Here is a 21,459-nt window from a genome sequence, read left to right on the forward strand (position 1 = left end):
CATTACACTTGATACATTTAAGTATGTATAGTGACCTTCTGGAGGAGGCAAAGGAGAAGTGTGCAGCGGTGCTTGGAGAGAAGTTTCTCGGGCTGTCCAGTGGACTGCTTCCTGCAGGGACAACAAGAATGAAATACAAGACATAAATAGAAAAAACAAATGAGGAACTGGTACACAAAACATCATAGTTCTTTGTGTATTTTCGGATTGAATTCTAATAGACAGACTGTGGCCTTTACAGCAATTCTAAAGCAACAAATCAAAACATCTGCATGTATTCTTGATATTCTTCATGCACTTTTGAACTAAATGCTTGTGGAAGCACATTTGCACTCCCCATGTCTTGCCAAAATTTCATCAGTGTAAGTAAGATCCGTAATTCCTTTTTTTTTTTTTTTTGGAGCTCAAAACGTGGGTATTTGTGTTTAACACCAATCAGTGTCAATTATTGCGAATGAAATGTTAAAGTAACTTTGTCAAATAAATATTTAAATCCTGTACTGTTTGCTGGAATTCATAAAAACGACAAAAAAATGCTGTAACAATGATCCTAGCTGAAGCGTGGCGTGCTCGTGCTACTCTACTTACCCAGGTGCCCAGGGAGAGGCAGAGGGGAGTGTGGGCGAGGCAGAGTGGGGGAGGTGGTAGTCAAGATGAGGCTTTTCCTGTTGCTTGTTCGACAGCTACAAATTAAAATGCAAATATAAACATAGAGTAAGTGACATTATCATACATTAACATTGTTGTTTTGTTTTGTTTTTTTGTCTTCCAATATGTATCTGCACCCAGGTGCACATATTGTGGAAGAAGCGACTATGCCTGAAAATGTTGCTCATTCAATCAAGTGCACCTTCCTTGATGGAAAAAAAAAACAACCTGACATGACACATGAGAGCGACCAAATTGTGACAGCAGTGAGATGAGAATCATGAAAAATATCGAGAAACCCATTACTCGCCTATAACCTGTGTGCATTTCGGTTTTGAGATCATATATTACAACACTGAAGCCAGTCTATAAACAAACCAAGGTAGCTTGTTTATTGAACGGATTCTGAACACATTTTTATTCATTATTGAGCAAATCATCCATACGCTATAATAACCCACAAGGGGAAAAAGGGCTATGGTCCCTCATATATTATTTACTAAGAGAACCTATGAAAAGTCAGCATTGCCGCACTACAGAGATACAATATAGATGGATACAATACAGAGAATAATTTGTTTTATTTTGATATATTTATAAAATAAATGCCTAGTATATTCAAAGCTAGCATTCATTTCATCATTTGTGTGGCTGCGAATGAACGGCACCAAAATATTGTAACAAGCTGTCTACCGTCACTGCAACAAAATTCCATAATATATACGCAACTGGCCTTAACACGTTCAATGTTTCCAAGGTAAGATATTATCTTGAGGTCTCTCAGCACCTTACCCAAGCAAGAATATCCTGATCGATCAACTCTCTAATCAGAATCAGAAACTCATTTTCCCTTAAAGGGAAATTAATGTTGCAGCAGGAGCACGAGGAGGACAAGGGACGCAATGACAAAATAACATGAGAAATAATTTAATAAAATAAAACCAAGACTCAATAAAAAAAATAAAATAAAAGGAAACTTGTATACATGATTTTAACACGTGTACAGTCCAGACCTAGTCCCAGGAGTGTAAATACTGTAGTTTGAAATGAACGTTAGGGCTGTGTATCGATTCAAATTTCCAAAATTGATTCAATTTTCGATTCAGTCAAAAAATTCACGCCGTACTAATTTTACATTTGTATGGAAGGCATTCTCAGTCGAACCAATGCTGCAATTAATACAAACTTCTTGCTGTAACTAGTTGCATTAGTAAAATATTCATATTTACATGAAAAATTTAAGCCAGTGCTGTTACTTTAATCATGTATTTTTTTTATTTAACATGACTTTATCAAAACAATGAATACATCTGCCTTCATGCTTGTTGGCGCTGACTTCACTGCTTTTGCTATTTTGTTTTGATACGTTACTTCAAATCGATAAATCTTTTTTTTTTTTTTTTTTAACCCAGCCGTACTTAACATGGAAATCAGTTAAACGCATAGGGCACTTTCTGAACGGGGTCAATTCCATTCGAACGAAACATAACATTTACGCAGTGATTTGGAATGCTCAAGTGAAGCTGAATCGTACAAAACCTTGACACGCACAGATTGACCATAGCACCACAGATATGTGGACGCAAACTAGAATCCATCGACTGTATTTACCTCAGGGAAGTCCATAGAGCAACACACACGTGCCTGCCTGTTTATGATGCGGCTTCGAGTCCTTTAATGGTCGTTCAAGAACAAATGAGGGCAAGAGGGGAGCGAGGCACTCGGTGAAATTAAGACAGGGGAACACAGACATGCACAAAGGATGCGTGATGATAGAGAAATAGAAAGTACAGTATATAATGGTTGGGGATAAGCTGCTCATAATCCTGACCTGACCGCTCAAGGCGGAATGAGAGGAGTAGAGGGCAATTTTAGGCAAAACAAGGAAAATAATCAGAGGCAACTCAAAAGCGCTCCCAGTGGGATTCATCACGCGTGTAGGCCCAAGGTAAACATGGCCTAGATTGTTCTCTCACACCATGGTGGGAAGTATATTCACACTGCCCAAATAACAATGCACAAATGAATCCCATCCATATTGTATGGTGTATAATGTTACTGTGAAAATAACAAAATTACTCAGACTCTTTTGCGTCGTTATCACAGTGAGGAAAAAATGTCTTATATCAATTGATCCAAATTTAAATTATATGGTCTCTGCGATGGAGGTTTTCCTGTATATTGTCAAACACTCAAATCTTTGGTTCTATTTGTGGTCTTACACTGCAGCTGACAGCAATATCTATCAAACACGGGTACATTTAGTGCTGTCGGGAAACATCCATTCTCAAATGTGTTCCCCCTTTGAGACAAGTTCAGTGAAAAAGAGAGATGGTGCATGAGAGAAAGGATCAAACGGCATACTTGTTCCATTACAGAGAGACGAAAGATGAGAAGAGGGCTCTGAAATCCGGGAGCCGACGCTAGACGCTGCACCGTGTTACGACGAATTCTGGGATCCTCTTGAGGGAAAAGCAGCACTTTACAAAAAAAGAATCTCCAGTGTGATGCAGGTAACGGCCTCACAGTGGTTTGCCCATAAAGTGGCTGAGTGGAGTCTAATGGCTTCTTTAGTTACAAGGAGGCTATGTGGCTTCAGAAGTCTCAACTACACACACAAACATGTTCCGGAATCACTCCCAAATGACTAAGCAGCATCAGAAAACGCCGGAATTGACTTTTACTGCATATACAGAATAAAATAAAGCAGACAGTCTGGTCACAAAGCTGCACTTGAAAGTCCTTACAATTACTGGGTGTTTTGTAAAAATTATGACGATTGTTTTACATTGTGAACATAAGGTAATATGTCACACCAGTATCAGAATGTGTTTACATTATTGAACTTCCATCCATTCATTATCTAAGCCGCTTCTCCTCGGTTAGAGTCAAAAGCGCCACAACCGACTGTTTGTGAATGAAGATACGTGAGACAGCAGTGTGCGTTCAAGCGGGCCTGTATTTCCTTATTTAGACCACGCACCTCCCACCTGCTAATGGGGCAAACCATTATATGAGGGGCGGGGGGGGCAAACCATTATATGAGGGGCGAGGGGGGGGGGGCAACACCGGAACGAGGTCGGGGGCCGACAATTCTTATGAATAAGGCCGGAAAGTCGAGGCCGGAACGGTTCTGAGATAGCTGTCAGAGGACAAAAAAGGTGAAGTTCCCAGCGCTGCATATATGTTACTATATTTACTTTAACTGCAAACGGAACCTGGTGACCGGCCAATGGAGAGCGCTGTCTGATTTTCTGGAATGCAAATCCTTACCTATTGACTCTCGTTAAAAGTTTGACGTGCACAGTAGTTCCTCTACAATGCAATAGATAGGACCAAGGCGGGGCGCTACACAAAGTTGTATTTATTCGCTTCTAGCTGTGCTGTGCATGAATGTGACTGAAAAAAAGAAGTACTCGGGAGACCAAATTAAAGTAGCAGGAGCAAATAAAGGATGAAAGAGATAGACGGTAAAAGCTAGTATGCGTGTCTTGTATGTTCATACAACCTTGGTGAGCCGAGCCCTAATGGGAGAGCGGACACAGATATCACCCAAGGGCTCTTCACTCTATCTCAGCCTTTCCATCCTTCACCTCTTGCATAACCTCCCACTTTTTCCACCCTCTGTACATTCATCTTTCCTTAGACGTCTCTCTCATTTGCATCTTGGAGTTTGTGCACATATCTTGATATCTTACAGCCAGTCAGAACTTTATTTATTTATTTTTTTACCAGCGCAGGGTTGTTGGACTGTTGACTCTTTTCACGACGTCGAATCATAATCACTGCGATTGCCTGGATCTCGTCCAGGGTGGTGACGAAGTCAGCCGCGACCCGAATGAGGATAAGTAAAATAGAAAATGGATAGATGGATGGATAATCGAATTTGGATAATTAGCTCTCTCCGCACAATAAACTGCACACTAACACTGCTCTGTAATTGAAACGGATTTATTCCTTCACGACATCCAATAATATTCGTATAGTGCCACAGCCCAAAGAAAGATTTTTTTTTTTTTAACTTCTCATTTAACCCTTTTGATATTATAGTGACAAAGAACTGGAAATAGTTCTCAGATTAATAAATAAACTAAGAAAATGCAACTCATGATTTTGCAACATATTTCAAAGAGGTAAGCAATCGAACCAAGTTATGACATAATATATCTATCATGTAATTACTGTACAGTGTGTAAAACATGTAATGATAATAATAATAACAAGCCACTCTGAATTCTAGAGCCCTCAATTTTTTTATAAGCAGGTTAAGCAAGTAACATGGGCATATTTAACAATGTGCGGGTGCAGGAATTTACAATAAATTACACAATAAACTATTAACAATTTTAAAGAAATTACAGCATCATTTTGCACATTATTACAAATAACTTGCAAAAATAATGCTGCATGTTTTTGAACATTCAATTTTTTTAATTATTTTAATGGAGCACAAAAAGGACGGTGTCTATGTTTTGATCTATATACAGCCTCTTGTTCAAAAACATACTCTACGTGGCATCAAAATGATCTGACTTGTTATAATGTGATCAATTGAAAAATGAATCAAACAAACGGTCCCCTTAAAACGTCCCAACACAGAAGCAAATCACATACACAAACTCTGCAGCTTGAGGGCACCATGACAATTGCTCTCAAATATCTCCTCGAGGGGACAAGATTTATGTCTTGTTTCGTACTTGCTATTCCTGAAATTAACAATTCAGTGAATAAAATGTCAGCATGCACACAAAGAAACAATCTCAAAGCAACTTTATGATCTCCGTCAGTCTTTTCACTGTATTCCCCCTGTGAAACTTAATACAAGTCATACTGTGTTAAGTGGCCACTTAATTATGTCTTTTAACCCCACTTTAAAAGTGCGCAATAAAAGGTCACTGTTAATGGAGCAATGACGCAACCTAGCAAAGCAGAGCACCTTCAGGTTCCTGTCTTTGCCTCTTAGTCCTTTTAGCGCGTCGGAACATGTTGGGTGCAGCTGATTGTGACGTGTGCTGTCAGAACGCGGCAGGTCTCCCAATGGACCACAGAGCTCCAATCATATTTAAAAAGTGCACCGCTGTGTGTGTGCGCGTGTGTGTTTACGGAAATTCAATGCAGAGCAGGAAAACAAAGAGGCCACAAGGGACTGTGGGTCATTTTTCCAAGGTATGGTCGTGACACTTATGACGCTTCTCTTTTTCTCTGCTTTTACTCGTGTGCACTCAAAGATGAGTTAAAAGCTTTTACTTCAGGCAATAGAAACGATGAGTGAATGAATGATGATGAGTGCAAATGGAGCTCTGCGGTCATGTGGACTGTTACGTACCATCTTGGACAGACTTAAAGATTTTGCAGAAGGGCAAAGCTGCTAACAATGTGCATTATGTATTCTCAGAATGGATTTGTGGGGTTTACCCATGAATGGATGCAGGAAGCAGTGAATGTAAACTCAGTGAACTCATATATAATACATGGAGGCTGTTCATATCCTACCAGGGGAGATGGGATGGGGTACGAGGCCCGGCATGCATTCAAATGGAGGATATCGCAAGTATTAAAAAAAAAAAATGTCAGTATTAGTGGAAAGGCAAGCGATCGATGTGTTGCAAAGGGTTCAATTCAGGTTTGATTACTCAAACAAGAGAAGACCATGTGGGCAGATCACAAGGGAAAAGGCTGAACACGATGAGATAGAGAAATTAATTGGAAAATTGTTACAGTTCTCTGGTCTGAAGAAAATTAATCCATACTGGTTATTTTCACACATTGGTTACATAATGAGTATGGATGCCTGGTTGTTATTGCCAAGCACTCAAAAAAAAAAATCACTTGAACATGATGTCTGGATACACAAATCACTTCCAAACAAATCAATCAATCAATCATCTTGGTCATTTTTTAGATTATTTTTAACATTCAGTTACTTTCCCGTGCATGCAATAAACATCTTTTTACATATTATGTCGACTCAAATTCAATCTAATTTTGTTTACAGTTATGAAACATTTTGAGTTGGGGGGGGGGGGTGCCTTCCTTGAGGCAGTGCACTACAAATGTCCAAAATATCCAAGATGAAGATCGGCTGTACATGACATATTCAAAGAGCAGAGGTGTAACATTACACCATTTTGCCAAATTTCAAACTGATAATGATGAGTTTTTTCCAGTGTTTAATATATGTAAAGTGCGCAAACTGTGTGGCAAATAACCTGTGACACCATTTGCTTTACAACCATTTATTCATTTTCTGTATGACATGTTTTGTCTATGATGTGGGGGCCTGCTCAACAGACTTTGGGTAAAGGTAGACTGCACCTTGGACTGGTCCCTATTTCACCATCACGTCATTGACTTAACCACTACCAATCTCCACTATCCCCAACAGATTTTAAGAAAAACTGAGCCATGCCAATAGAGCAACAACAATAAATTCAATTTGGGTAATTAAATTCAACTAAATCGATCTGCTTAATAACCGTTCAGAAAGTGGATGTCAGATGTGAGACAAAACAACCAAAAAGGGCAGTATGGAACTTGGATTCAGCACCATGGACAGCATCTAGACTCTTGCCAGACACCCCAGGATCACGCCACCTATTTCACCCTCGCATTCCAACATTACAGACCAAAAAACACCACTGAGCTTCCTTCTAAAGAAACACTCTTCCGGGACAAAAGCAAAAATGTTGGGTGCGAGGATCCAAAAGGAAGGGAGAAGTCAAGGTAACACTCACCTGCTGCTCTTGCGAGGCAGTGGCAAATCCTTCTGGAAGAAACACAAACACAATAAAAGAGATCAGGTACAGAAAAATCACATTTTGTGCGGGTAAATTCTGTACACACAATGCGCAAAACGGAAAGCGCTAACACATGAACATTAGAGAACACCAAAGTAGGAGGAATGCTATCGTGTTTAAATCACACAAAATGCAAGTCCAAGTGTGCACAAACATTTATTTGCATTAATTTCAGCCACACTTTCGCCATCCTGCCCCTCCTTCGTCCATATGGACAGGGAACCCCATAAGAGCAGTGTCATGCCAACAAAACCTGCTGCTTAAAAAACAAGTAAACAAGTGTTGAGTTCAGTGTGAGATGAAAGAAAAAGATTGTGAGAGATGGTGCCGGAGGTCTTTTCTTTGAGCCGTGAATATACCCCGGTTTGCCCGAGTTTGTCTTCAATTTATGATAGACACATGTGTGGGCAAACTACGGCCCGGGGGCCACATGCGGTCCGTTAAACGTTTTAATCCGGCCCGCCGAACTTGAAAAAAATGAAATGAATAAACCTTGTTAATGTTTTATTTTCTAAATACAGTGGTGTGTCAAAGACAGATATTTTTTTGTAGTGCTTTTGTTCATTATCATTTAAAATTAAATGTATTTTTTTTTCTCAGGTGAGGTTAACAAAACACTCCAGCCATCTGCTCCTGGTCCGGCCTCTCTGTCAAATTTTAGAACCCATTGTGGCCCACCAATCAAAAAAAAAGTTTGCCTACCCCTGTGCCAGAGGGTCTCAGATGGGAACTAATGCACAATATATTAGTGTCAGACATTATAAATACATTGGCAGCGTCACACCTCGTGTCACATGGAGGTTAACGTTGTTAAGGTCTCAGCCACTAAATAGTCACCACAGACTATGTCATTATAAGCAATGTAAAAATTACTCGTGTGTGTGTGTGTGGAGGTCAATATGTGGTCAGCAATTACCTGTTTAGGTAAAAAGCTGAAAATCATCCCAATAAATAAACTTTCCCTCCATTTGATCAAAGTATGCTCGTGAGCACATTTACACTTTACGCCTGCACGTCCCTGAGGCTTTACAGTAAAGTTAACAAATCCATCTTCACAAGGACCAGCGAATATTCGAGGCACCGAGCCCTCCTCACTTTGTCCTTCATTGATCAGACTAATCGACCCTGAGCCGACAGCGGCAAAGAGATGACTTCCAAGAGCAAAAGGCATTGCCGCAGGCTCTGCGTCAATGAAGAGGGTTAACTGTATAAACAAGTCCGATCCTCCATCATGCACCAATACCCTGTTGCACATAATCTCTGTCTACACCTTGTCATCAAATTCAATATTCTTTTTTTCAATTAAGGTCTTACATTGTTGTTTTCCCCATGACAACAGAAAGAAATGGAAATGTAGGCTTTTCTTGCAAACAGGGAGTTTAAATGCTCAAAAGTATTTTTAAAAAATGTGTGAACAATCCCACCAATAAATGGTAATGCTGGCATTTAGGTGAGTTAAATTGAATGGAATTCAAGCACCGGTGGCAACTTAACTCACATCAGAACAATCAGCAATTCGACAACTAGTGAACAATCGTTTAAAAAAAAAAAAAGAAAAGGCTGCAAGCTGTACATTATTGGTGGAAGATGAAGTTTACCGTCAAAGTACATATAACACAAAGAGAATCTGCATTAAAACACAATAAAAAAAAATCTGCATTTAAAACAACCGCAGAGCTTTTCCTTAAAATTGATTTCTTAATAACAACTATCGCAAAACACAATTTAGAGTGTCCAATCAACCTTTTTGGAATGTGGTAGGAAACCAGAGTACCCGGAGGAAACCCACGCAGCAGGAACAGGGAGAATATGCAAACTCCACACAGGAAGGCCAGAGCCGGAATCGCACACACGACCTCTGCACTGTGAGGCCATCGTGCTAACCAGTCGCCCACCGTGCCACAAATATTTCATCAAAATCTTTACATATTATGGAATGCTATTTTTCTTCACTAAAACGGGGGGCTAAAGCACATTAATGGCATTTCCATTCATTTGAATGGTGAAAGATGATTTGAGATGAGTATTTTGAGTTTCGGGCAACAAGGCACCAATAACAAAAAAAACTGTGAAAAAAACAGCGAGTATGAGCATTTCCACTAGACAATCAAATATATAATTTTCTAACAGAAGAAATCATGAGGAAACACACTGGACTGCTTTAACAATTTTAATGTGGAAGGGATACTTATTGGAATGTGTTTTCATGACTGCCATAAATCCAGTCCATTTAGAAGGTCTGATGACTGCTGTTGATCTACTTATGAATGACATATGAACATCTGACATACGCCACACATGTCCACAGAGCTCACAGTCTGTCTGTGTCCTCAATCAAACTCAACAAAATTGCATTTGACCAACTGTGCCAGGATTTAAACATGGTAATCCATAAACTAAGTAGAATGTGCAAAAAAAAAACATTTCAAGTATTTACCAAGGGAATAGATAAGAATGGTTATTTAGCTTCTTTTGTGTAAATCAAACGTGTGAGCATCCGCTCGGAGGGTCTCTTGACTCTTCAGGCATGTCTAGGCAATAACAAGTTGGCACATTAAACAAAGTGCAGCTGTCTATAGGCTGTGGTTTTCCACTTCAGGAACTTCAGGCGAAATTGAGGTCAACCCGCATTGATTGAATGTTACTGCTGCCTCTGTAGGGCATCTTTCGGACTCTTTTTTTTTTTTTTTCCCAAAAAAATAAGGCAAAGTTATGACGGCTCCACACTGTAGCCACGAATTGGCATAATCATTTTACAACCACCTCTGATCAACACGTCAAAGCAAACACAGCAAGCATGAAGGTCCACGTCATTCCTTTTGTTTGTCCTCAACATCTGTTGTTGCGACTGAATAATTCAATTAAACTGGCTGTGATAGAAATGAAATTAGGAAACGTGTTTTGCAATCCATGCTTGCGCCACCTGAGTAAGGAAATACAATCATAAGAAAACACACATGAGTTATGAGTGCTCAGAGGTTTGAGGATAGTTTGGATTCCCCTTCTCACCCTTAATTATATATCTATAACCCACTTTATTTTTCAGGCCGGTCAGAAAGCGACAACTCATTTGCTAATTCCAATCCAAGAATGTTTTTGGTCATCAGGAGACCACATTTTTTCTGTTTTCATGACGGAACCCAACGACAAATCTGACCATCCCAGTTATAAATTTACGAAACCCTGCTACAAATGAACGGGATATACTGTGTGAACTCGTTTTCATCTGTGGTATGACAGCTGCTTCACAAGCGCCTGTTGTTACCGTGTTGTCCTTGCCTACAAATTTTGTTTGACAACAAGATATTTTGCATGTGGGCTTTTCGATACGTCACCTGCAGTTCCCCTGCTTCAGTCAAAGCACGTTGACTTTGACGATGAATAACCTCATCTAGGATCAAACCCTGCCACTCTTACAATTGTGCACTCTCCTAGTGCATGTTCTCAAGATTTGAGTCACAAATCTGGATATGTCATTTGGATAGTCACTCAACCCCAAGCAAAAAAAAACAAAAAAAAGTGCAAGATGTGAAAATGTCGCCATTGTTCCTAACGCTAGGTATGTCCTTCAATTCACATCACGTCGGGTAATACAACAAATTTGAGCACGGAGGTCCGACAAAAATAGGCGACTACAGTGAAGGATCGAGATTTCATGAAATATACACAGAATAGAAATAACGAATAAATAGGGAGGGGGGAAATTAAAAAAAAAATGCTGTGATGGATCAAACAGACAGATTTGTTGAGTCTGTCATCCAACCTGTTTTTTTTTTTTTTCAATCAATACCTTAACAATATCCTGTCTGAGTGAACAATGCCTCCTTGAGAAACGTGGACTAAAACTGAGCTAAAATCCAAACAAAAGTGTGTTGCTTCAGCATGTTTCTGATGAGACCGAGCCTCCTACTGTACTGAAATGTGCTCAGTTTAAGTGACGTTTTATTATGTGTGCCTACGCACAGTTGAGATAAAGAAAAAGAAGGGCGTGGGCTATATAAACGGTGCCAGGTAGAGGTGGGCGATATACATCAACGTTATTGCTATTTCAAATTATCAAGTATTAATCGTTGAGCTGCTCGATTATGAAAAAAATATGAATTACAATTATTTTGGGAATAATTGGCATTGGCAACTCAAACAGTATCGATCCCCTTTGTCACTCCAGCAGGCCCAATATTCAAATCACGTTCAGTGTTTTTTTTTTTAAGATTGTTAGACAAAAGCAAATAAGGCTTGAGAATATTTTTGTGGTTACTCTGTACACACAAGTATGTGCAATAAAGAAACAAGTTATTTCAAATAGACAAATTGCTCCATCCTGTGATTAGATCGGTGATCAACGATCGGTTTAATTAAACTCACTGATCGACCCAAGAAATCCTGAGTACCCATACAAAACCCACTCAGGCAGAGCAAAAAAAAACACCACACAAGAGAGCTTTGGTCAAGATTCGAACCCAGGACTAATCGACATTCGCACCGACACTCTTACATTTTACATTTACTCTGCTCGCTGTAATTGCCTGATACTTTTTTTCCTATGTCAAATTGGTTGCTGCGTTAAAAAAAAGTCATAAAACACCCATGGTGCAATACTCCTCAAAATACATTCATGAAAACTGACAGCACATCTCTAATTTGTTCGCTCACTCGCTTTCAGATTTCATTAAACTGTGCACTATCCTAAAGTTTCAGTTTCGCTGCGATGTCAATGAGTGCCAACACAATGAGGCATGATCCTTAATTCATGTTCGTCATTTTGAGGCAATGCATCATGGATGCGTAACCCCTGCCCCTAACTGCAGGGGAGTGGGATGTGTCACCATATGTTGAACAAAGAAATGTGTGTGTATGTGGGAAAAAAAAAGCAAGGGCATGGCAGTTGGGTTGATGAGACCCAAGGGAATGATGAGGCAGCCAATCAGATGTCAACACACAATTTTACACCGCACACACACACACACACAGGCGCCAGAGGAGTTAAAAGTCAAACATACACATTTTTTCTTATACATGCAGAAATTAGCCAGACAATCATCGCGTCACCTCGCACAGGCTTTCGTGAGCCTGACACTATGATGATACATTTTCTTGCCGCTCGTTATATTTCATGGCAGCACAGCCAGGAGCTTAGTCGTGGGGGATGATAAGACATGAAACCATCGGCACACTTCACTAGTAATCCTTCCTTGATACCTTTCTCCTCTCTCCATCCTCTCTCGCATGTAATAGGGGTCAATTTGCCGCTAACCAGCTTCAAAGTATAATTTCCAGCATTTGCTAATTCGAGGTTGGGACGTCGCTGACTGAAGGAATAAATGCAAACAGAAAAGCACACATCGCATGCGCGCAAGAGGGCGAACGCCGCCCGGCAGGCTGCTCATCTCTGCTCAGTACACTTGACTGAATCATGCAGAGATTGGGGATGGGAGGTGGGGGTGGGTGTATGACCCATGATTAAGCAGGAAGCTTCATATCGGATAAACGCAGTGGTTTGAATCTGCACGCATGGGGTACAATTCATTTGCAACATTTTGTCAAACGCCCTCTTTGGCCTACTTAAGCTCTTTTAATCATTTTCAAATTCAAACCACACAGCAGCAATGATGGGTTAAACATAATAAATATTTTTTTTTTTTAGACAAATGTCTTATGAAATGGATTAGCTGTGCAGCTTCAACCTAGTCCAATGTTCAATTTTACTTTTGAGGTTATTGAACTTGAGTTTTGTATTTTATTTATAATTAGACATGACACGAGAATAATATATTGGAATATATCATCGCAGAAGTGGGTATAACGTCAGTACTGACGGAATGTTTCTCAACCCGTCAATGTCTGATGCTCTTTTTGCTGGTAAATGACGAATGACAGGAAAAAAAAAAGACGGACTAAGCACCGCCGGAAGTATTTATTTATTCATTTATTTATTTCCCATCGCCGGAATTGTCACTAAGCCGGTCAGTACACAGGATCCTTCTCAGTCAGTCACTGTCGCACTCCCCGAATACACCAGGGTTGTTTCAAGCGAAGAAAATGATTTTTTTTTCTGACAGGAAAAAAAAGCTTGAACATTGCTAGACAAGCTGGTAACCGTTGGTTGTGTTGGCTACTAACTGCTCTCTTGGTTGACAGTTCAACAGGTGTAAACGAGTAACTCCATTCATTAGATACGTCAACTTTCACTTTCCCTGTTCGCCAAGCCTGCTGTTTTTTTGTCTCGGTTCTGGCGGACAAAGGAAGCTGGTGGCTTTTTGATGTTGTAAGTATGTTCTCAACGCTGATTGGCTACCACCAACGCGATGCTACCGAAATAAGAAGAGGAAGAAAGATCTGACCGCCCTAAAATAGTGGTGACGAACTGTAATCATTTGTTTAATAAAGAATTTAAAAACAATTGAGAAAAAAATGTATTTAACAATGATGGAATCAGGGTTAAAGAAACAATGACACAAGTGCTGTTAAAATAACGTTGACGGCGTAACAGATTGACGATGACATATTTGGTGGGCTTAAAATAGTGACGGACTGACAATGAATGACAGATGGAACGGATGCTGACAAATGACAAATGATGGCCAGGCAATATTTACTGACTCGCCCACCTTATCAATTAGTCATTGTTAACGTTAAGAAACTGCATGGTATAGAAGCGATAATGATATTGTTCATGCTATATACTGTTCTGTATGTGTTTGAGCCACAGGCACACCATCTCATTGTATTTGCATTATTAAAACAATTATGTTCTTTGTTATTACGACCTATGTCACATGTGTCAAACTCAAGGCTCTGGGGCCAGATCTGGCCCGTAACCTCATTTCATGTGGCCCGCAAAAGGCAATTCGTGTGAGATATTGCCATTTATTTATTTATTTTTTAACCAATCCTCCCCTTTTAAAATAAATTCAAGAAATGTTGAACAAACAATTACTTACTGGCTTGTGATTTCAAAATTGGCTTCCCATAGATTTGTTGTGTGTATGTGATAATGTAAGGTGATCATACGTTTATATGGGTTCACAGTAATAACGGCCCAATGAGGGAAACCAGAACTACCATGTGGCCCATCCACAAAAATGAGTTTGACACCCTTGGTCTCTCGGTATAAATGTGTAGATATAGAGATTACTATAGAGGTATATATTTTGTAGATACACATGATATCACTATTTATAATTATAGATGGCATGTGAATAACACATTAACACTCACACAGAATTAGTACAATATTACACCTGTTTTATGTCGTACTGTTTTTATAACATAGAAAAAAATATAATATTTCTCTCATACAATGAACTGATGATGGAAGTAAGAGTTTAGCTACTGGTGCAGTACACGGAAACAACATTACCATATTTATGAACTTGTATTTAAAAGAAAATCTACAAAATAGGATGAAGAACCTTTACAATAAACGCCATACATATCAAGGATCGCGTCACAGAGAGGCGATGTCCGGCATGATCTCACCTGCAGCCTCCGACGTCGTATTATGCCCGAGTCATCCATGTCTTCATCAAGTGCAATGACAATAAAAGAATCAGCTCGCTCTGTTCGGTGTTTGGAGCTTGCACCGTAACACAAGCAGCAAAGTCCTGAGCTGAGGGGTCCGGTGTCACGTCGAGGAGGAACACGTAATGACACAAATGTCAAGCGGCTCCATTGTCTCTGGTCTAAATTTATGTCACTAAAAACAAGACACCAAGCAAAATCTCACAGTTGAAAATCAGGCAGTTGTTGTCCGAGCATCATTGACAACGAGCCAGAGGTTTATCCGTCTAAATGCGCTTCTGGAGGGAGTTGTGACTCCAAATTAGGAGCGCAAACCTGGTTTTGACTTGTCCTGCTGTGTCACAACAGCACCCACAAGAAACGCGAGCTTCTTTCCACGCGAGAATTGCGACTTCGAAAGCCCAGTTCGCCCAAATGCCTATTTGACGTCCCGCGAAAGGACTGCAGCCGAGACTCGCTTACTCATCCCGAAGCTCCTCGATCGACCTGACACCAACGTCTCTTCTCGAGAAAACAGTTCCCCCCCCTCCTTCAATCGTTCATCTTCACTTTCAATAAAACTGGAGAAGCTGAAGCAGCAGCCGTAGCAGCAGCAACGCGATATTTGTGTGACTCCTTTCTGGGATTCCCTGTCGCCCCTCCTCTTCTTTCCCCCATTCTCCCTCCTCCTCCACGCTAACGGCTCACGCTTTCCTCACATCATTGGAGCTTCACGCAACGTGCACAATGATGCGTCACCACAAGTCCACGTTTTTGGTTCACATTTGGTTCACACTAGGCTGCGTGTAAACTGATTCAAGGGGCAACATTCAGCACCATAGATAGTGACACTAGATAGATAGATCGATATATATAGATAGATAGATATATATAGAGAGAGATCGATAGATAGATAGAAACAGCTGTGGGTCCTTTACGGCCAGAAATGTGACGTCATCAGAAGCAGGGGCGGAGCTACGTGGTGGCAATGCGTGGAGGTCTTGGCCACCACACATCTAGGGGATTTTTTTTTTATACTTTATATATACCAGTGACATGGATTGAGTATTCTCCTTGATATTTTACCACAATGAATTTATAGCAGGTGCAAATGTAAAGAACAAATTTTCACTTGACCCCACTGAGAAATTTCTGGCTGCACAGCTGCTTAGAAGAGCCCACCTTGGGAGCGGGAGAAGTCTCTGCCTTCATACACTACCCACCCTATTTTACACATGGGCCCCTCCCACAGGTGGGGGGGGGGGGCATTGGTAGAGTTACCCCACACAGCAACACGTACACACTGTACACACCGATAGTGTACTGTATATTAAATATTTTACCTGACAGATTGGAAAGTATCAAAAACACAATGAATCCAAAACTGATTGGGGGGAGGGGGGAGTAGAAACAAAGGACTGGTTGGAAGTGAAAACTGAACAGTTAAGACTGGACATGAACATGGAACACAAGAAAACAAGACATATCATGATACAAAACTAATTATAAGCTAAATTCCAAAATGCAGATCATAACAGGTTGATGTAAGTGAAATAGCAAGATATCCCAACATTGTCTATTTTGTAGCTACTAAAAAAAAATAAAAAAAACAGATGGAAGTCATTGCTATTACATAATCTGTCTTTCACACAGATTTTATTGTCACCAGCTTTTCAGGCCCACATGACCCTTCCAGAAGGCAAATGAACAGATCAGCCACATGGAGTCTTTATTTAGTGAGGCTTTAAATGACCTCTAAATTTCTTTTTTGTACAATGTTAACCAAACATAGCACGTAACCAGTACTGCCAGATAATGTTTGGCTTTTTTAAATTTTCAGCAAAATTGATGAAATAGCGGTTAGCACATTTGCCTCACAGACGTCTGGGTTCAAATCTCAATGGGAACATCTGTGTTCTCCTCATGCTTGCATGTGTTTTCTCCAGTTCTTCAGGCTTCCTTTCACTATAAAAAAAAACAGGCATGGTTGATAAATTCTAAGACTGTGGCCAACAATAGATTAGGAACCAGTTTAGGGTCTACTCCACTTTTTGACGAATGTCACATAGAAAGAGTGAACCTGATGAGTTATTTCTAATACTGACTCTTCCCTGTGTACTACTGTACGGTGAAAATGATTGCTGTGAAACCAGTTATTACAAACAACAAAGCAAGTGAGTGGTGGTATAAGACCTTTGCACAGTACTGTACAAATAAATTAATGATTAAATAAAAAAAACAGCAGTGATTCCATAAAAAGATAGGGAAAGGTTTGACCAAGAGTAAATGAACCTTCAGTTTGACAGAATTAGTGACAGAATGTGCTCAGAGATGTAGGCAGGAAAACGAGCCAGTAAGCAGGCTGTTGTGTGTCAGATTAAATGGAGCTATGAGGGCCATTTGGTTGGCAGTGAAGAAGCCAGACCGTCTCTGTGTTGACATTATGGCTTTGTTTTGCACCCTGAAGGCAAGCTGTGTAAACCCCAAAGCACTCACCTTCACAGAACCATCGACGCCCCTCGTAGCTACACACAACCTTGTTGCCTTTCCTCTGAGCTCCATCAAAACCTACAAACCCCGTTCTCGGGCTATACTCCAGAGGACACATAGCGGACAAATGAGGCTACAGATTAGTGCTGTGGCACCAGAGGCGTAAAAAGCCAAGTGCAGGTGGAAGTTGGGCCCAAAGGGAAGCAGTTAATTGAGTTTCACAATGGCCTCATTATATTTGTTGTGGAATGAATTGCTTGTGTTAAGCAGCTTCTCAACACAGAGGAGATGATGATGCTGTCATATCCGCTTACGTAAGGATTGGGTAATCCTTTCGAGTTTTCGAGTGACAACTGCGCAGCTTTGGTGATATATATATAGTTTTTTTCTAAATCATTGCCTCAACCTTATCCAGTCTGGATCAATCCTTTTATTTTCTACATCGCGTGGTGAGCAGGAGTAGAGTGCTGAGTGATGTGACCTTTTTAAAATTTTATTCTCAAACACAATGAGATCCCAATTAAATATGACAAATTTGCATTTTACAGGAGGCATTCTGTATGTTTGCCCCCGTTCATTGGCAAGCCTCTAAAACCCCCTAGCGGTTGGTGATTGTATTACAACCGGATAGTGTGTAAGTGCTGTCAAGCAATTCATTTTTTTAACTAATTAATTGCAAAAAATACGTAATTAATTGCGATTAATCAGATTTTTTCTACTACTATTTTTTAGTGAAGCTTTTAACAGGTATTTACTTGAATAATATATTGTAAAAAAAATGTTAATGGAAAAAATCACCAAATATGAAGTGTATTTTAAGTCAAAGACTGTTCAAATAGCTTTCTTTGATCCTGGAAAACGATCTAAAATCTATTTAAATATTTATTTTATAATACTGCAGAGTATATGAAAAGAAAACATGCAGCGTCATTCATTAAGGGAGTTCGTATCGACATTTGACCTCACAGTTTCACTAGGAGTCCGTCAAAGTAATCATTTCCTGAGTGCACAGTTTATGTATTGCTCCAATCCCTCTCTGTCTGTGATTGGGACGCCACACCACGGAGTGAAATCTCGTTCAGAATCAGTAGAAGACTCCCTCTACTGGCAGCTGGCAGGCCGCCCGCAGCAGGATGTCCTTAAATCCTCATGACAGCCTGCTTGCCCGTCAGCATGCCTGCACGGAGAAGGGACGCCATAAGAGGATTGCTGTACCAGAGCACAAAAACGCAAAGGCACACAAACAGATTGACACACTCACTGATACACACCAGAGTGTTTGAGGGTAAAGGTGGGATTAACATGGGAAATTATCCAATTTCTTTGACAGTAATTGTTCATCCAAAAATGTATTTGTTCCTATGTACTTTAGGGCAGTGGTGGTAGTTTAAAAGACAGAATAATTAAAGGTCTTTACACTAAACATCGGAATGCACAATTTATGCATTAGCACAACAACGGTTTGTACTGCATTAGAAATCAATTTACTTACAATCCAGTCAATAAAAACGTCTTGCTCACCCTGTGGAACAAACCAAATTGTTTTACTGGCCTCAAAATTCACGTGTTTTTTTTCTGTTAATAGTTGAATTTGAATGCAGATCAATTTATTCCAAATAATATCTGCAGATCTTTAAATGAAGACTGCAGAGCTTCTTTGTTTTTTACAGTTAGCGTTTATAAGCAGCGCCTCTCAAGCAAGAAGGCATTTTGTTGCCGCCTATGAATGGCATCAGTCGATTTGTGAAGAAACGGATTGACAAACAGTGGAGAGGAGACAAAATATGACACAGCTTTTGTTGTATTATTAATTTTTTTTCAATGCGAAAAGCTGCAGGGGGAGAAAACAGTCAATAAAGAGACACAGAGAACAAAGGCCAAAATGTTCTGAGCGAAGAAGAGCTTGGGAGCCTGGGGCTTGTGTGTGTGTGTTTGTGTGCGTCTGTGTGTGTGTACTAGTGTTTTAGTCTTTTGTATGAATGGTAATTGGATGCCGCCTCAAAGCAGACTTGGCAAGAACCAACCAGTAGATGAAAAGACCTTCAAACACACACCAGTACACACAACTAAGCCTATTACAATGACGCAAAGAGTCCTGCAAGAATACACAACAACATCACCAAAGTGATTCACAGCTGTGACTTTATGTTCCGTGCATATTACTTACCTGGCCTGCACTGACCTCTTTTAAATGACATTTCAGAAGCCGAGTGATGGGATCAATGCATCTTGACTTCAAACAGAAAGCTCTCTCGCCATCCATCTTCCCTCGATACAATAATACAAATACAAATCTGACAGTGCCTGCCAAGTGATATATTGTTCAAAGATGCTTAAGTTTATTTAAAAATAAGTCTCATCATTTATATTGGCCTTTAATGGGAGGAGGAGAGGGAACTTAATCTACATTAAATCGTGCAAAATTCCCACAAATGTCAGAAAATTGGGTAGGTTGTTTCCATTTCAATTTCAGCATCTGAGCAGCCGAGCATCCTTATGCTGGTCAGAGAGACTTCAAGTTCCTTCCTCTCATCTACTAAAAACTTGACTCTCAACGTCCTGTATTTCGTACACTTTGGCACCACCAACAGGCCACTGGTGGAACAGCAACATGAATAATATTTTGGGATATTTATTTATGCACAGTACAGCGTTTTGTTTCAGATGCAATTTTTTTAAGTGCTCTATAAATAATGTAGTTCAATTTAATGTCTACTGGTCGGAAATTTTGCTGACATAATTTGATGCTGCTGACATGATGACACAAAGTTGAGACTGACCCTTTAACACTTGTAGGGAAAGCATGTTTCAAATGAAAAATTTCAGGTTGTTGAAAACTCTGATCCTTCTGTTCATTGACTACACCCGAGGAAGACTTTCCAAAAAGAATTATTAAACCTAAAATGCAATTCTATGGTTGCAAAAACATTCAAAATCTGCTCCAACAAAAAGTCATGAATTGGACTGACTGTAACACTGATTTAAGAGACCTTGTTTTTAAATACCGCCGGTCCTTTGCATGCAATTCTCCAAAATGACCACTAGGAGGAGACCTTAAACAATTTTAACACCATTTAGCATCTCTCTGTTTACCCCTTTCTACTCAGTGTGATTTTAAGATTTGGTGTTTGTTGAATCTTGTAATAAATCAAGTCAAAGTCAAGTCAGCCCCAAACAGTTCTGGTTCCACCTCATCTCTGGCCCTAAGTCACCCCACCCCTAGTGAGGATAACCGGAACAGAAAATGGATGGATGAGGGTTAGGATTCTATACAGCTCATTAGGTCCTAATTAGGGTCGTGGGTGCACTGGAGCCTATCCCACTTGACTCCCTAGAGTGATTTTCTTGCCAGTCAATTAGAGGGCACATAAAGACAGATAACAATTCACACCGATGGACAATTTGGAGTCATTGTAACATTGCTGAAAAAAGACATTTGTAAAATTACGATTAAAGCCAGTTGAGAAAGTAAAGCATACTCTTATTAAACATACCGTAGAATAACAAGAAATTCATTTAGGAATGACATGTTTCTCATTCTTCTTAATAATGTCACAGACTACCGGATGTGTTCTCCTCTTGCACCGTTTTTCTAATTCCAGATAAATGCCACTGTGGCGAATAGGTCAGTGGAACGTACCAGAGACATTCCAAATGCTGGATATGATTGTCTGTCATTTAGCGAGTCAACAAAGATGGGTGGCAATGTTTGCCAGCTGAGGGCCGGCCGGAGGCTCCAAGACAGGCTGTGATCCAAGTCTGTTAAATGAGAACGACAGTGAGGGTACACAGGGAGCAATGGTGGCCCGCTTTGTCCTCCCTCTCTCAGTTCCCTGAATAGCTCTTGCACAAAGGATATCGTTATTTCTCCTCTAATTACCAGATGGTGAACTGTTTGTCCACCCCCCCCCGCTCCTCTGCTCACACCCCCAGAAATAAAGTCCTCTGTTGTGCTGACCCTGTGCAGTTATGAAACAGTCTGCCGGGCCAAAGTGATCCCTCTATTCCGATTCTGCTCTTCCAC

At 40.2% G+C, this 21,459-nt stretch overlaps 1 protein-coding gene across 5 annotated transcripts in view; it reads right to left on the bottom strand.

Annotated features, from left to right (window-relative positions):
- The window catches only part of LOC148322783 (microtubule-associated serine/threonine-protein kinase 1-like), a 34,834-nt gene extending 19,249 nt beyond the window's left edge, over positions 1–15,585 (bottom strand). For 3 of the 5 annotated variants that reach the window (XM_088316774.1, XM_088316771.1, XM_088316773.1), the window contains exons 1-4: positions 14,925–15,585; positions 7,383–7,414; positions 589–683; positions 36–111 (exon numbers count right to left, since the gene is read on the bottom strand). In XM_088316774.1, the coding sequence (XP_088172900.1) occupies positions 36–111; positions 589–683; positions 7,383–7,414; positions 14,925–14,963 (242 nt within the window). In that variant the 5' untranslated portion in view covers positions 14,964–15,585. Of the gene's footprint in view, positions 1–35; positions 112–588; positions 684–3,012; positions 3,591–7,382; positions 7,415–14,924 lie in introns of those variants that run through there. The other 2 variants (XM_088316772.1, XM_088316775.1) reach the window with 2 other exon arrangements.
- Positions 15,586–21,459: the final 5,874 nt, after the last annotated feature.

This window comes from Idiotropiscis lumnitzeri, chromosome 15 (assembly GCF_059441095.1).
Source record: "Idiotropiscis lumnitzeri isolate Australia: NSW breed Sydney's pygmy pipehorse chromosome 15, RoL_Ilum_1.0, whole genome shotgun sequence".
NCBI classification, from domain to species: Eukaryota; Metazoa; Chordata; class Actinopteri; order Syngnathiformes; family Syngnathidae; genus Idiotropiscis; species Idiotropiscis lumnitzeri.